Source organism: Sparus aurata, chromosome 10 (assembly GCF_900880675.1).
Source record: "Sparus aurata chromosome 10, fSpaAur1.1, whole genome shotgun sequence".
Taxonomy (NCBI): domain Eukaryota; kingdom Metazoa; phylum Chordata; class Actinopteri; order Spariformes; family Sparidae; genus Sparus; species Sparus aurata.
This window is the reverse complement of record NC_044196.1, coordinates 9,015,034-9,032,095: the sequence shown is the minus strand read 5'-3', so window position 1 is coordinate 9,032,095 and position 17,062 is coordinate 9,015,034. Positions and strand designations below refer to the sequence as shown.

General features: G+C 41.4%; 1 protein-coding gene across 1 annotated transcript; it reads right to left on the bottom strand.

Moving 5' to 3' along the window:
* Nucleotides 1-1,301: 1,301 nt before the first annotated feature.
* Nucleotides 1,302-7,074, bottom strand: coro2ab (coronin 2Ab). Its single transcript, XM_030431501.1, has 14 exons — nt 7,023-7,074; nt 5,482-5,682; nt 5,115-5,231; nt 4,883-5,032; nt 3,333-3,533; nt 3,140-3,256; nt 2,925-3,029; nt 2,714-2,810; nt 2,507-2,622; nt 2,333-2,423; nt 2,092-2,252; nt 1,818-2,003; nt 1,666-1,734; nt 1,302-1,439 (listed from the first exon to the last, which is right to left on the bottom strand). Exons 1-14 carry the CDS (start codon nt 7,035-7,037, stop codon nt 1,374-1,376), a joined length of 1,692 nt encoding a protein of 563 aa, XP_030287361.1. The 5' UTR covers nt 7,038-7,074; the 3' UTR covers nt 1,302-1,373.
* Nucleotides 7,075-17,062: the final 9,988 nt, after the last annotated feature.

The following is a 17,062-nucleotide window of genomic DNA, read 5'->3' as shown; positions in this document are numbered from 1 at the left end:
GCTCAGAAGTGTTCAATAATGGATACATGTGCTCAGTTAATGTACATGAGTGCAAGTTGGAGATGCATCATTGCAACTGATTGACCTGGTTTTTATCTTTTATCAACATAGCAACCTGGGAAAAAACAGGAAATATCTGTATATAGAAGTTGATATTAGTATAATGTTATACATTATGAAAGAGTCTTAAACCAACACTATTTATCTAAATCCAAACACTTAATTTATGTTTGCTTAACCCAAATGAAACTGGCAGAAAAAGGAACTGTTAAGTGTATTTGCTCCACATGTACAGGATAACAATAGCTTCCATGTGGTCTCCTAAGACAAAGTTGACAATGAGCCAGAGGTGTTTACCCAGCTTCTACAAATTTCAATTAGATGGAAATACATTAGACATGCTGGAACAAGTCCAGTCCACGGACGCTCAATGAATCCCCTACTCTGTTTCCCTACAAACATGATAAAGAGTTTAAGGCAGCACTCACACTTGGCCCAGTTTCCCCCTACCATCCCACAGCACAATGGTCCCTCCTCCCCAGTCCCTCACTGACCTGCGCTCACTTTGCTCCACTGCCAACTGGGCCTCAGCACGGTTACCTCTTGTACATACATTGTGTACCTGTGCTTGCGCTCGTGCATGAGCAACCGTAATTGCAGAGGAACACCTCTTCAAACCGAGCCACGGCCAAGAAAGGGTACCAGGCTTGATCTCGGTACCGAGCACTCACATTACTCACACAAACCTGGATTCAGGGTTGAACATGATTAGGCGCACACTAACCCCCAATTTCCACTGGATACGTCTCCGCTGCGTTGCGTCTCCGCCACGCCAGCGGAGCAGATACGTTTCACAACCCACAGGACTCAAAAGGATCTGCGATCAACACTCGGTGCCATGCCTTAACCTTTCAGAGCCAAGTCTGATCCACAGATATACGTCCATGGATTGAACAGGTCACAGACCGTCACATGGATACTCGATGCATCGACTAACCCTAACTCGCCAAAAACATCTTTAATTGCAGGCTTTCATTTACCTACTCCAGGAAGCATTGGTTAGTTTGGTGACCTAGATCATGATGCCACAACCCCCCAAAGATATCTGGCCCACCCATATATTTTGTATCATGACAAAGACCCCAGGAGTCAAGGACACACGTTAAGACTATTCACTTTTCATCTAGAATCTACCTGACCTGATGATTACACATTTCTTATCCACATACACACTTTATAAAGAACCGAAACCAGCTGAAAGTGTAAACGCAAACACCTAAAACACGTACAGATGTCGGCAGTCTTTGCTTTATTGGTTGAAACTGTTGATTGGTCCAGGTTTTACACAGCAGCGTGAAATGTGATTGGTTGAATCAGAAGGTCGCCCTCATGTTGTTTCTGGTGTTTTTGATCTCCAGCTCCAGCTGAGTGATCCTCGCCTGCACAACACAAACAAACGGTCACTCACTAATTACACTCAGAAGTATGACAGCCTTGGACTGCTGACATCACAGGGCTATAGCTGATAGTATTTTATCATTTTCATAATTCATTTGGTTTCCTGACCAGTCCAAAATGCTTCCTTGATTTTGATTCTCTTGGATGATATATAGATGTTGGCCGATTGCCCTGTGTGTCTTTGTGCGATTGTGTTTGAATACTCACGTCTTTCTGATTAAGTTGTTCTCTCAGGCCTCTAATCTCGTCTTGCTGTCTGTAAAACGCCTGCAGAAGCTGAAATAAAACATGAATATCTTGGCAGTGAGAGGAGAAACTCTTGTATTCTCATCTACATATGTCATAAATTCACTCCCCACCTCGCTCTCGGTTGTAGGCGGCGGTCTCTCTGCAGGTTCACAGCAGTGTGGGGTGCAGCAGTACGTCCACAACGGGATCTGGGTCTCATCTGGCTGCCATCCCGACAGATCGCTTACCTCTCTGAGGTATTTAGCGTCCTGGTATGCCAGCTGCTCCTCAAGGAAGGCCTCAAGAGAGATGATCGGCTGGTTTATACAACAGCAACAGAACAGCTTGACAAAACTTTCAGCTGTCATCTTTACACACAACACACGGTTGATTCAATCCATCTACCTCTTCCATAAAGTTAAGATCTGTCCTGGTCACGGCACCATCAGCTGGACCCATCTCGAATCTCAGGGAGCTCAACTGCCTCACAAGCCCCTTCTCAGCAGGGGTTTCTGGGTACGGGTTGGCTACTCGAGTCCCAGGCTTCATGGACATAAGCACAGGGCCTGACGGAGACAGAGAGCCTGGTGGATCACTGAGAGAAACTGATGCATGCATCTGTCATCCATCTGAGTTCATCACCGACCTCTGTTGATCCCAGACAGCCACTCCTGAGCCGTCATGGCTGCCTGGTTTCCAGCTGTCATCGGGTACAGATCCTCTTGGAAAACACCTGACTGGAAGGACAAAGTAAATCTGTACCGCGCACTTTCTGTCCTGTGTAAATGCAACATGATGAGGAATAAGAGGTAAAATAAACCTCCTTCCGTGGAACGATCATCGACAGTGGTTCGACCAGGTCTTTGATGGCAATCAGACGGTAAAATCGGAAAACCTCACAGACGTTCACGTCCAGGCCGCGCTTTGGCATCACTCCTAAAGTAAGGTCCAAGGTCAAAGGAAATTGTCTACTATCTATCTACTTTAGTGAACAGTGTCAGTGTTAATGTTGTGTACGAACACTCACCGATTCCTTTCTGTGGCAGCAGCGACCTATACTCCGTCAAGAAGTTGATGTAAGGTTTCTCAGTGCTCAGCTCATAGTACCGGATGTTTCCGTCACCCTGTGGCACACAAATGCATCACACCCTTTGTGGTGACCCTTATAGAGAGACTCTGTTCTCAGACAAAGAGCTTCATGGGGAAGTTAATCCAAAGAGGTATTTATTTTGTATGACCTTTCCAGCCAAGTAGAGCATGTTGGTGTCGGGGTCGTAGAACGGAAAGAGAACTCCGGCAGACCCATCCAAATCTTCTTCATACAGAGGCTCCGATAAGTCGTCCTGCAAACAGACGGAGTGACAAAGAGACACTATTATAGTTTTGTTGTGAACAAGAGCAATTCAACTAATCACTCAGTAACAGTTCATGTAGAAGTGTGTGTGTGTCGTACAGGATCCCAGAGGACGATCTGTCGGTGATTCCAAGGTGAGCTGCCGGTGGACAGAAGCATCTTCAAACTTCCAATGTATAAAACCTTGTTGGCCCTGTGGGACTTACTGCTGGACACCTGCAGGAACATCAGCAGCATTATTACAAAGTATGTTTTCTGTTTTTGGAAACAAACTCATAACGCTTCAGAACACCTGTAGGATCTTTCCTGTGCGCGGGTCCAGGACTCGGACTCGTCTGTCTTTGGACGTGACAGCCAGCCTGCTGCCATCGCTGTTGAAGCTGACAGACAGCAAGAGCATGTCAGACGGGTAGCGGTGGTAGACAGGCATCAGAACCACTCGGACCGGGTGCCTGAGCACCGAGCCTGCCTGGGACACATCCCAGAGGAGGACCTAAAGAGAGACAATGTCAGGGCTTTTCTGCCAGGAGAGTTTATCTGGACCTAAATACACCAACACAGATTGTTCTGATGAAGCTACTTATCTTAGTTTAAGCCTTTTTAGTGGTTTTGTTTGTTGTCTTATGGAAGCTCAATTAACAAAGAGATTGTCTGTGACCCAGGAAGCTAAAATCCCCAAACACCTGCCAAAATCTGGCATGATTGGTTGCTGGACAAAAACAACGGGCCAGACATGTTTCATAAGCTTTTCACATCTTCTGTATGCAAAATTCTTTTCTAAAAGGTAAATGAATTGGAAACTTATGCTGTTAGTAAACAAAGGGAAGTAAAAAGTAAACTAATTCCATCTGATTTGGTCGAGTAAATGTAGAAAGTGGCATTTCGTTCTTTAGTGCAGTAATCGAGTACATGTTTGGCTTTTTAAATTAGCTCAGATTAGCTCAAATCAAATCTTAGCCACATAGTGACCTAAATCTGGCATGGTTGGTTGCCAGACCTGGATCAGATTTCGTTCAGTTCTGGCTGTAAAATGCTGCTAACTGCAACTGATTCTCAGCCAAAATCAGCTGAGGTCAGCATCCCCAAAACCAGACAAACGATATGGGACATAGCTGGAACAGATTTGGTCCTCGGTAAGAAAACAGCCGAGCGCGTCAACACTCAGCCATGATGTGTATTTTCTTGAAGTTGAAGTATCTGGATGACAACACATTCTGATTTTTGAGTTTACTTAGCTTAAATTGAACGATGATTAATTGTTTCTCCTTATGTGAGTTGAGGAATGCAGACAGAGTGAGGCTCACAGCTCCAGGGGTCCTAGAGTAGTTTTCCAACTGTGTGAGTGCTAAAGGTTAGCAGGCGGCAGACCATCATAAAGTACTAAACCTGAGGTTGGCCCGCATGCCAAATGGTGGGAGATGTCCAAATGTTTATGTGCAATTAGAAGAAGTGGGTGTGTACTGGAAAAGGGACTCTAAAACTCTTGCATAGGAAGAGAAGGGGGGGGTGGCATTTGGTGGATCTCCAAAGATCGAAGGACTCAAATAGGATTTCCGATGGAGCAGAGGGCAAGCATTTTGGCATTGGTTTTGCCATAGATTTGATAATATCAGAATGCGGCCACTTCTGAATCGGATGCTGGCATTGAGGTCTGGTTCAATAAAGATTGCTCTATCATTCCACCCAGCCTTGCCACAAAATTATTTTATCAACATACTACTCGCTGACACCTTCGAGGAAGAGAGCCCAGAAACTTCAAAGTCATGGACAAAAAAGAGTGTCCAGTTTTAAGGGAGCACTAAATGTTAAAACTACTAAATTCTGACCAATGAGGTGTCTGACCTTGTAGTCGTAGGCGGAGCTGAGCAGCAGGTTCTCAGCTGTCGGGTGCCACTCAATAAGCCCCACCCTCCTTGAGTGACCAATCAGAGTCTTCCTGGCCTTGGTGAGGTTCTGTTGGACGCCACAGACCGGGATGTCCCAGATCTTCACCTGTGTTCACACACAGGAGCCTCGTTTTATGAACCCGCCTACAGAAAGATATGAACCATAGATATGACCAGGATCGGCTTACTGTGCAGTCCTCTGAGCACGAGGCGATGCAGTGATCGTCGAACGGGTTCCACTTGACGTCCAGAACTCTTCCACTGTGACCGCACACCCTCGGGTGCTGAGGGTCCACCCTGCCGGTCTGAGGCACCAAAAGTATATGATATTTAGGTCACAGCAGCAACTTAACAAACATAAATACATCTTAATAAATAATTGTTGCTCTTTACAGTGTTGGAGGAGATTCAGATCTTTAACTTAAAGGAACAGTCCGCCAAAAAATAAGAATTCAGTCATCTCCTCGACCTGATGCCAAGTCGAGTGAAGTTCAACTTGTCTAATTTTTAGCTTTTATTGTGTCAAACAGGAAGTGGTGACTAAAGACTACACACATGATGGATGGGCAGGACCAAAAAGGACCCGCCCCCGGCACACTCCGTCACCACGGCGATGAAGCAGGGGTTGACTGAGCAGTAGTGGTTGTCATGGACGCTGCGTGTGATTGGCACCCCGTCGTAGCTGTGATCCCGCGTGGACGGCTTCCCGAACACGTGGCGAAACTTTGAGCAGCGGAAAGATGAACGCCACGACATCTGGAAGACAGGAAGTACCAGGAAGGGAAGTTTTAGGGTTTTTTTTAAACTTTATTCAGAATTTAATTAAACATGAACAAACACAGAACTGTGTGTGTGTGTGTGTTCGTAATCTCATAATAGTGTTGTGGAACTTCAGCAGCCGTTATTATCTGCTCCAATCAATAATGCAGTCAGCTATCATTATTGGCTTTCATAATCTTATCAATAATAAATCAATTTCTTCAATAACGTCTTAACCATGCACACACACACACACACACACACACACACACACAGGTAAATCCATCGTCCAGAACAATTTGCTCAGGTTATTAAAGATTCATCGGATACACACACACTTCCTGTTGTTACAAATTCCTCCTGACCTTTGACCTTTACTGCAACAGATCAGCTTACTGTAGGGAGAGGAGAAGAGGAAGAGGAGGAGACGAAGAGGAGGAGGAGAAGAAGAGAGGAGAAGAGGAGACGAAGAGGAGGAGGAGAAGAAGAGAGGAGAAGAGGAGGAGACGAAGAGGAGGAGGAGAATAAGAGGATGATAAGAAGAGGAGGAGAGGAAGAGGAGGAGAAGAAGAGAGTACAGAGGGGCTGCATAGAGGGAAGAAAGAAGCTTTTCACATAATTCAGTCTTGGATATTATGAAGCTGCATCAGTTAAAGGAACATTTCAAACATGTAAATCCAGTCGTTATCTCAGGTGAAGTTTCCACAAAACACTTTTGGAGCTTCACAGACAGAGTTGCAGCATTCTGCTAAAAAACCTGAAGTAGCTGGAGACTTGTATATTATTATTTTAAAAACATAAAATGCCGCGAGATCCCAAAGTGATTTTGAAAGACTTTATTGACACCCTTTTTGAGCCGAAATCTTCACTGTAGCTGCTGAACCAAAAGCGTTTTACTGCACTGAAGGTGTAAATAACGTCTTTTCAGGTCGGTTTAGGACCTCAAGGGCTTCTGGAGACTTGGATTACAGCAGACGAGCTGTACGGAGACATTTTATGTTTTTTAAATCAAGTCTCTAGCTACTTCATGTGTTAAGCAGAATGCTGCAACTCTGTTTTACTGTGAAGCTCCAGAAATGTTTAGTGGACTATGAGACTTCATCTGACAGGAGTGAGACATCTCACTACTTTCTGATCTCTGATGAGTTGCACATGCTCAATACCGATCTGGGTTCAGACCACAATATCTTTAACTTCAGTCTCTCTTTTTTATCTCAGTGCCAACTGACCGTCAAAGCGTCACCCAGATGTTAGCAGGTGTAAGAAGTGTAACAAAGGCACTGAACTTGATCGCCTTTAAAATCTTCCCATAATAAAAATAAAGGATATCGTCTTACCTCAGATGGAGTCATGTAGAATCAGACTCTTGTTTTGTTACCCACCGCCACACTGTCAGGATGTACTGCTCTTCCTCTGCCTGCCAACGTCCAGCAAACAGAACCGGTCAGTCTGCTGTGTCCTACTGCTTTCTCACTGCAGTGTGTGTGTGTGTGTGTGCATGCATTTTCCCCTCTGATCCATGACGTCTGGCCTCTCCTTCCACATTAGCTGAGCTGATGTATGCACGGCTGCACACGCACAAACACCCCTCTGCATCCGATACTACTGACACACACACACACACACACACACAGATTGATTTGTAGTAGTAGTATAACCTGTGTCACTGCTCATAGAACAAGGACAAATATGTATTTTATATCTGTTCAATCTCATGTTCAGAACTCTGGTGGGACTTCCCGTAGACCACAGAAAGGGACTCCAAACTCACATGTAGCTGCACTCAGTGTCTCGTTAGATGCAACTCGTCACTGACTCTCGTCTTGTCTCAGCTCGACCACAAGTGGAAAGATGCAGCTTGTCACTGCACGAGGCTTTATTCTTAATTGTAGGCTCAGTGATATGAAACACAACAGACCTGTACCTTCTATAATGTAGCTTATAATGACGAGACAAACATCTCTTCTTCTATGCCTTTTTATTTTACCTCACAGAACAGGGAATGCGTGGTGTGATTCAAGATTGTAGGTTAAAGTGCACTTACTGTACAAAATTAACACCATACCCCCAAATTGGTCGATGTGTGGTGAAGATGACGTCATTCAGGATGTAAAGGCCACGAGAGTTTGTCAGTGTGAAAAGGGATGTATGTTTCAGTGTTGTTTTCTACACAACAATCATCACAGTACTTCCCTGATCCTCACACATTGATCATCAGATCTGCTGAGCAGAGGAGGTAAGACAACTGACTCTAACTTTGAATGATGTTAAAGATGTTTATCACCCAATACTGAGTGTTGATTGATTGTCTGATTAAGAGCCTTTTTAAAGGGTTATCACATATTTTGTGCCAATGTTAAATCTTTAAAAAAAGAATGATGTTCCAGCTCAAAAACTGATTAAATGAACATGAAAGGAAAAGAGAAATCAGTACAACAAGGTCAAACACAATCAGTGGTGGAGTTTAACTAAGTGATGCAGATGCAAATTAGTAATACAAACTATAATTAACAAATTCACAAAATAACACATTATGTTATTTTTTACCAGCTTTACCATTAAAGTGAAACTTACACATTAATCATAATCCAGTGATATAATGCATTTTATTCTGAAATGAGCCACTTTGCACAATGAATACTTTTAAAGTGTTCTAACTATGTTCATAGTTGTACTTCATAGTTGCAATAAAATATTAAATAAGAAAATGTACTTTCACTGAAGTAAGTGTTAAAATACAGGACTTTAATTCAATTCATGCTTTACAGGCAGTTTGCTTTGTTTGATATATCAGTGTGACTGTTTTAGGGCAGGGTTGGGGGTAGGCAAGTGAGGCTAGCAGCAGCAAACCACAATGTCGAATTAACAAGGAGGAACAGAAACAAGTGTGGTTTTCATGTATACACATAAACCACACTTACCTTCACTTCCTGCTCAGCTCGTCTCAAGACTGAAACCACATCTTTTGGTTCCTTTTCATTTTAAAAAAACACTCCGGTTTGGTCTGAGATTAACGTTTATGTGGGGAAAGAGATGGACGTGTGTTACTTATTCAACTAATCAGTTCTGCCTTTCTTTATATGTGTGAAAAATGTAAATGTTCACAAAGGTTGTTGATTCTGCGGTAATACCAAGGAGGCCCTTGTGAATCAGTATGGAGTGCATCATTTCAATGGTGAGGACAAACATTTATTCATTCACTGTGGTGGAACTGAATACTTAATGCTGTTCTTCTCAGTTACTGCAGCCAGAAAACCCTAAAACATCTGGTCTGATTATGACTGGCTAAGTGTTTTTGTGCTTGTCATCTGCAGGATCAACACGTAGCTGCCACTGCTGGACAACATGCACATGCTTTGGGAGCCACACAGCGGTAAGAAAACTCCTAAAACATCTCAACAAAATAAAAACAGAAGCGCCTAAACTATTTTACTGTCTGAATCTGAACTGTACGTGTGACCTCAATGTGTGGGGGAAGACAGAACATTAAGTGTGTGTGTGAGGCGTAGGCTTGTGTTTGACTAGCAGTTTGTTCAGGTTGAGGACAGTATTTTTGTTTTTTTTTGTTTTTTGTGTTAAACCTAGATGTAAATAGAAATGTACAGATGATTGATTTGAAAAGGCGACAGTACCTGCCTTTAAATGTGTCCTTTGAGGCTCCATACGTCCATTCAGCTGACAAGTTTGAGCAAAGAATTTAATGTTTCTTGATTACAGTACTTGTTATTGTTGATTGCACTATGACACCTCTGTTAAACTGTCTTCTTGATGGTCGCTGACCTTTAAAGTAATCAAATAAACACAATCATCAACACAATAATTCAGTTGTTTTGAGCTCTGCTATTTGCTTACGACCCTGTGGACTCTCCTGTTCTGAGCTTGGTTACTTCAGGCTGTTAAAGTAACTTGTGTAATCGCTCTCTTCTCTGTCTTTCTGCCCTTCTGGTGGCAGCAGACACCCAGAAGCCTCCAGGTAAGGTGCGCTTTGCAAATGCTTTGTAGTTCATATCTGTTCCATATATGCTGGAAAACTTCAGACACTCCTCTCTTCAAAACATTTTGTGTCAACTCACTTAATATTGTTGATTTTAGTCTCCTGTCTGTGTAAGTCCTTATGAAGTCCAGCAGTACCATTGTCTTCATCATTATCAACACTGTTTTCTCCAGCTGCTGTAACATCCTGCCTGGGAACTCTCCAGAAAACTCAGAAATTGCCCGCGAGGCGCTGAATTTGAACCTCCCTCTGCACCTGGTCCTCGATGCTGTCCGGCGCAGGGCTCAAACCAGCGGTGCCAACTATGCTGACGTGCTGGAGCTGGTTTCAGATCTGTTGCCATCAGCCTGTGCAGCTGAAAACCAGGAGGTTCCAATGGAAACAGACCAGCTGGAGGAGGCGCTGATGATGAACGGCCCGGTGGTGAAGAAGGCTCTGCAGAAGGGTGTGCCTGACACCAACGAGAAGAAAACTACAAACATATCAATAACAGTTTCATATTAATCCACTGCATAGCGGATGATGCTTTCATATAACTGTACTGCAAGCTTGCAAAGGTCTCATATTGTTGTCATTTTCAGTTCTGCGCAATACTTTTGGGTGTTGACTTTTGGAACTGTTCACATGCTTTAATGTTAAAAAAAGCATGTTGTTCTCACCCTGTCCATTGCTGCTGCACTTTAATCACCCTCCGTGTGAATGCTCCGTTTAGTGCCTGTCTCTTTAAGGGCCTCTCATGTAAAGCCCAGTCTGCTCTTACAGGCCTGAGAAGGGAATGCCAACCATGTTTTCATATCAGCTGTTGTTTTTGAAACTGGACAGTTTGGATTGCGTTTTTTGATACGTTGGTGGTATTTAGACAGAACCTAGACCTGCTTTATAATCTTGTGCTTTTCTGAAATGTTGTGCAATATAAGTACTTATTTTTAAAATGAGAAGACATCTGTGTATGTGACATCCACAGTCTCCCTCCTAAACTATGCAAATCACACACTTTCTCTGAATTGTAACCAATGAATATTACAAAATGTAATTGCACAAACAAAAAGCTAACAATCAAACAACAATTCAGAATTGGGTTGAAACCAGATTTTTTTTCCCCCCCATTGGACATCTGTACAGATGTTGTATTTGCTTCTACAACTTTGTGAATTTTGGCCAAATAAACTGAAACTGACAACCAACAAAACCTGCTTTGATTGATTTTAATATATATGAGCTCAATCAGATCAATTGTAGAACAAACAGTATACACAGTGTATGAAATAAAGATGACAGTTCTTTATTAAAAAATCATAATGTTCCATTGATTCACTGACAATGTCTTTGAAGGTGAATAGTCAAGATTAAAAAAAAATATTTCAACAAGGGACAACCACAGAATTAAGCACGTGTTGTTTTACTAAATTATATGTTGATTAAAAATCAATCAATAATCAAAAAACATGATTTGACTGATGTTATAATACATGAGCTGCCGATCAATGGTAGATAATCTAGATACAACAGTCAGTAAATGAAATAATGAGTATTCTTTAAAACATTACATTCAAATGCGAGACCATTGAACAGTCAAGATATACAATAATATCATTAATAATAATAATAATAATGCAATTTCAAAACAACAGAAACTTAAACTGTGGAGATTTAACATTGTCATTGAGGTTTCATTTTTCATTAAGTGCAATTTTGATGACAGGATATGCATCTAACGCCTCTTCTGCTGGCACTGGCATCATTCTATATGATTGTACTTGCAATTCTGTTAATTAGTTACCAGCAAAACAAACAACAGACAAACGTAAACAGGAGGAGGAAGTAAAGGAGCTGAGGAAGTCAGAGGGCTATGACTGGTAGTTTGGAGTTCAGATGTTGTAGCAATGGTTGTTGATACCTGTTTGGTTGTGTTAGTTTGGGGTTCAGAAGTTGAAGTAATGATGGTCGTTGACACTTGAGTGGTTGTGTTCATTTGGGATTCTGAAGCTGTGGGAATTAAGGTTGTTGATACTTGGTTGGTTGTGTTAGTTTGGGGTTCAGATGTATGAGTAATAAAGGTCGCTGATACCTGAGTGGTTGTGTTTGTTCCAGGGTTGGAAGTTGTCAGACTGACAGTCGATGTGTGGATTGTTGCATAAGTTTGGGGTTCGGAAGTTGAAGTAATAACTGTTGATGATAACTGAGTGGTTACGTTAGTTTCTCGTTCGGAAGCTGTGGGAAAAAAGGTTGTTGATACCTGGTTAGTTGTGTTAGTTAGGGGTTCAGATGTTATTGGAATGGCTGTTGATGTCTGGTTGGTTGTGTTAGTTTGGGGTTCAGATGTTATTTGAATGGCTGTTGATGTCTGGTTGGTTCTGTTAGTTTGATAGGTTGCAGGAATGAAAGTTGTTGATAAATAATTGGCTGTGTTAGTTTGGGGTTCAGAAGTTGAAGTAATAAAGGTTGTTGATACCTGAGTGGTTGTGTTTGTTTCAGGGTCGGAGGTTGTCAGACTGATTGTCGATGTGTGGATTGTTGCATCAGTCTGGGGTTCGGAAGTTGAAGTAATGACAGTTGATGATAACTGAGTGGTTACGTTAGTTTGGGGTTTGGAAGCTGTGGGAAAAAAGGTTGTTGATACCTGGTTTGTTGTGTTAGTTTGGGGTTCAGATGTTGAAGTAATGATAGCCGCTGATGTCTGGGTCATTGTGTTAGTCTGGGGTTCGAAAGTTATAGGAATGATAGCCGTTGACACCTGGTTGGTTGTGTTAGTTTCAGGTTCAGAAGTTGTCGGACTGAAGGTAGATGTCTGAGAAGTTGCATTAGTTTGGGGTTCAGAAGTTGTAGGGATGGTTGTTGATGTCTGGATGGTTGTGTTGGTTTGGGGTTTAATAGTCGTTTTAATTGATGAGATAGATATTGTGATTGCTAGAGCAGTGGTTGGTGATGTATCGGTAGTATCTCGTTTTTCTTTAGTCGCAGGTATCATGGTCGTTACAGCGGGAGAAACAGCAGTTGAGGGATTGCTAGTTGTCACAGCAATTGGGGTAGATGTTGTAGTGGCAGTTTGAGATGTAGCAGGTATCGTTAGACCTCCACCTCCCAATGTGCCATCACCTCCTCCTGCGCCTCCTAAACCACCACCACCGCCTCCTAAACCACCACCACCTCCCGCACCACCACTACCTCCTCCTAAACCTAATACCTCCTAAAGACATACCTCTGGCTCTATCTTCCAGGGGGTTTTGGGTCTTCCCTTGTCTCCTTCCCCTCTGTACTTGTAAGCAGAAAACACTGGAATCTTGCTCTGTGTGTCGTAGAGCGTCACAAACCTTCTCTCATTCTTGAAAGTCTGGCAGATGGCTTTGTATCGGCTCTTGTTCGTGATGTTGCCGCCCTCCAAGATTCCTGGGACCTGTGGTGGAGTGTTCTCAAGGAGAAACTGGTCGCAGTCTCTCATTGAATCCACCACTTCAGCTACTGTGGGAATGAAGGACAGGAGGAGGAAGGCAGCGATGGGCAGGAGACACCAACTCTTCAGGGATGTCATCATCATCACACCCTGTGGATTGTTCCGTCAGAGGAAAGAACAAGGATCATCAACACTACAGTTTACTTTAGCACCAACTGCTGTCTTTCTTCTGTTTAACCCACAAAAAGTGTGAGAACCAAAATCTTAGTTAATGATTGTTGAACCAACACTTCTGCCAGTGCTGCGGTGTTTTCCCATGGTACTTATACTGTACCTTGAAGGACCAGCATCATTGTGTACACAGAAAGTTTATCTGGACTTCCTTCTTGGATGGAAACCAGAAAGGAAACAGTCTGTGGTAGGTGATTATGGAGATTGAATGTTGAGTCTAATTACCAATGCCCAGGGTCAGTGGATCCGACCTGAGACCCAACCAAAAGCATTGGTATGACCAGGTACGGCCTGGGATTGAGACTCATAAATCTATCTTTCTTGAAATGTGCAGCAGTATGACCTCTGAAGTGTATGGAGGCTTAATTCAAGAAAGTGCTTATATTGTTTTGATGTATGAGTTCTTAGTTAGAACTGCAAACTGCACAACTAACTGAGCTAACCAGCTATGGGCAGCTTTTTTACATATTCCCCCTTTAATAAAAAGACAGCTTTGTTAGTGGTCTAGGCTTACATGTAACTTAAAAATCTATCAACTAACATGCAATGGGAATACTCAGGTACAGTACAGGTAACTAAGAATGATACTTTAGTACTATACTTGAGTTTGTTTTCATCACATACTACAGAAGCCTCCTCATCCACATTGGTGATGGATGTCAACCGCCATGATTAGCTAACAAGCTAGCTAACTGTCACAGCTGAATCGTGACTTCAATGATGGAGAAAAGAAACTCATACATGGGGGAAAAACATCCTAACGATCTCTGGAGGATTTCTGAAGGATTTAATCATGTTGTCAAATTTGTGGATTTGTTTCCCGTCGTTCTCAAATCAAGAACCAACAGGTGAGTTTTGGACTTTGATAGAAATGTTTGTTTCCGGACAACATTTAAATCCAGTACCGTTACTTTCACAGAGTTGGGAGTACATTTACTCAAGTACTGCAGGTGTACTGCTACAGACACTACTAGTACTTATACCTCAATATATATTAATGAAGCCAGTATTAACAGTTTTGTTATCTTATTGTCTTCTTCTAGTAGCTTACGTTACTTTGCAGATTTAGGTAAAAGAAACAAACAGGAATGTAACCGGGTACATTAACTCAAGTACTGCAGGTGTACTACAACAGACACTACTACTACAGACACAACTAGTGCTTATACTTAAATATATAAAAATAAAGCCAATATTAACATTTTACTTCTAGTAGTTAATGTTGCTATGGAGATTTAAGTAAAAATTAAACAGGAATGTAACTGAATACATTTACTCAAGTACTGCAGGTGTATTACTACAGACACAACTAGTACTTACACTTCAATATATTGATGAAGCAAGTATTAAAACTTTACTTATCTTACTATCTACTTCTAGTAGTTACTTTGCAGATTAAGGTAAAACATGAATGTAATTGAGTATAGTTACCCAAAGTACGGTAGTATTTTGATATAAATGCAAAAGCGAATATCTTTGTGTTACCGACTGTTGATCAGACAAACAACACATGCAAAGATGTCAGGGGAGAACAGAGAGGAACTTTCTCTTTTGATAATTTCTGACTTTTTTATAACATTTACAACTAATAGATTCATTTAGAAAGCAATCAACAGGTTAATCAATGAAGAAATAAATATTTAACTAGTTTCAGCCCATGAGAATATAACATATAGAACTTACCATCTTAGACTAGATCTTCATGAGATCTGCTGTTCTTTATTAAACAGTAACTTAATGCAAACAGTGTGAGTGCACCTCCGATATTATCTCGAACTATGAAGGAGCTCTGAAGTGTTCCCACCTCCCACAAGTGCTTTTCATATCTACAAGTCCTGACTGTAGTCTCATGATGGAAACTTTCCCTCAAACTGATTTACTCTCTTATTCACCACGAGCCTGGTTTCACTGTGCAGGAAAAAGATCATCACTGTGATTGTTAATTTCAATTCAAAGTCTCATTATAACTACATTTAATCATCATTTTCTTGCAGTCAAAATCTTTTGTTCTTTCAAATTTATTGTCACTAGTTTTTATTATTTTTTAAAAACAGAATATGAAACTGTTGAGGGATAACAAGTGGAAATGTCGCTGCTTTGGGTTTCTGTGATGGTGTGTATGTGTGTAATAGCAGACTTTAACCAGCAAGTGGTGATGTTGTATTGACAGTTTCTATTTGTACCAGAGCAGTTTGTGAGTGTAGATTTACCGTGTGGTTAAAAGCATTTGGACACTGGGTCAGACACTTCATATTAGAGGGGAAAAAAACAATCAAATATCGGTGTATCGGCCCACATGCACATATTTTTTGCATACCTTGTAAAGGACATCAAAACTGCACGACCCCAATTACCTTCTCTTGCATTATAATCTTGTCTTTTCATACAACATATGCACTGGTACCATATCTCCCTTATAGGCAACAGTTGAACCTCCTGCAGGGATTTGATCCCAGTCAGACAGCAGGCCATCAGTGAGGTCCAACACCGATGTTGGTGATCAGGTCTGACTCCAGTTCATCACAGAGGTGTTGAATGTGGTTAAGGTCAGAGCTCTGTGCAGACAGGTCATGTTTCTGCACACCAAACTGGAATCTATAACGCTATGAGCAGAGCTATATGGACCAGTTGTGCAGGGTTTAAAAAAAGAACGTTGTCTTCCAGAGATAAATATGTTCATATCAGTTTTACCTGACAGCACGGCACATTTCTGTACCTGTAACAAGACAAAATATGTCTGTGTGTTAATACTGGGTCACGTAACATATCTTTAAAGGTGCTTATGTCATCCCTTGTCCTTAAGATGAGACTTCAACCTTAAAACTTTAAGGTTGAAGTCTCATCTTAAGGAGATTGGATAGTTTGGTAAACTCACATGACCTCAAAGTTCATGTGGGTGGTGTGTCAAGTCTCACTCCTCTGTTATCTAATCAGTCATCAAAATCAGTTATCCAATCTGTAGAAATCAGATAGAACCTGGATCCAGTCAGCCATGGAGCTGACCTGAATCCTTGATTTTAAAGCTTACTGTCTATAATTAAGAGGAATGATGGCCTAAACTTTTTAATAGAGGTGGTAAAAGTACAATAAGCCAGATCCTTTTAAAATGCTTCCGTAGTAACTGCAATATGACCTCAACAAAACGCAGAATTCTGCCATCATGCCTTCTTATAAATTCGGCATTAATTCCAAAACATTAAGTTGTTTCTTTCTGCATAAAAAAGTGTCAGATTGTTTCTTCTGTGTCTAAAGTGCATTTAACTTGCCAAAAATGAGCAACTGTTTGAACACAGTTTCAACTGATTTCTACTTTTTTAACTCAATTTATAAAAGAAGACAACATTTTATTTACAGCAAACATGTCAAATTATTAAGAATTTAGTGGACTGTGTACTGAATAGGCTACTTCTCTGTCACATGTGGAGACAATGTCCAGACTTCCTTTAAAAATCTGAGTTTTGTGAGTTACTGAGTTAAGTGAAACTTTATAAACGTTGTGAAACACTGTCTCTGACAAGTCCTAAACTTTTTTGGCCCTCTTGTAAATTCAGCAAATGTTTTACACAAAGATATTGTTTTCTTCTTGTAAAAAAAAACATTGTATCTGTTTATCCTAGTGAAGTACAAACAAAGGTGGTGTGAACTGACAGACTGATCAGCCAAATGTGGATTTATTTGCCGCTGAATACTTTATTTTTAAACTGTATATTTGGGTGCTGTCTTGAAAGATTTACTATAACGTCTAATGATTCTTTATTTGG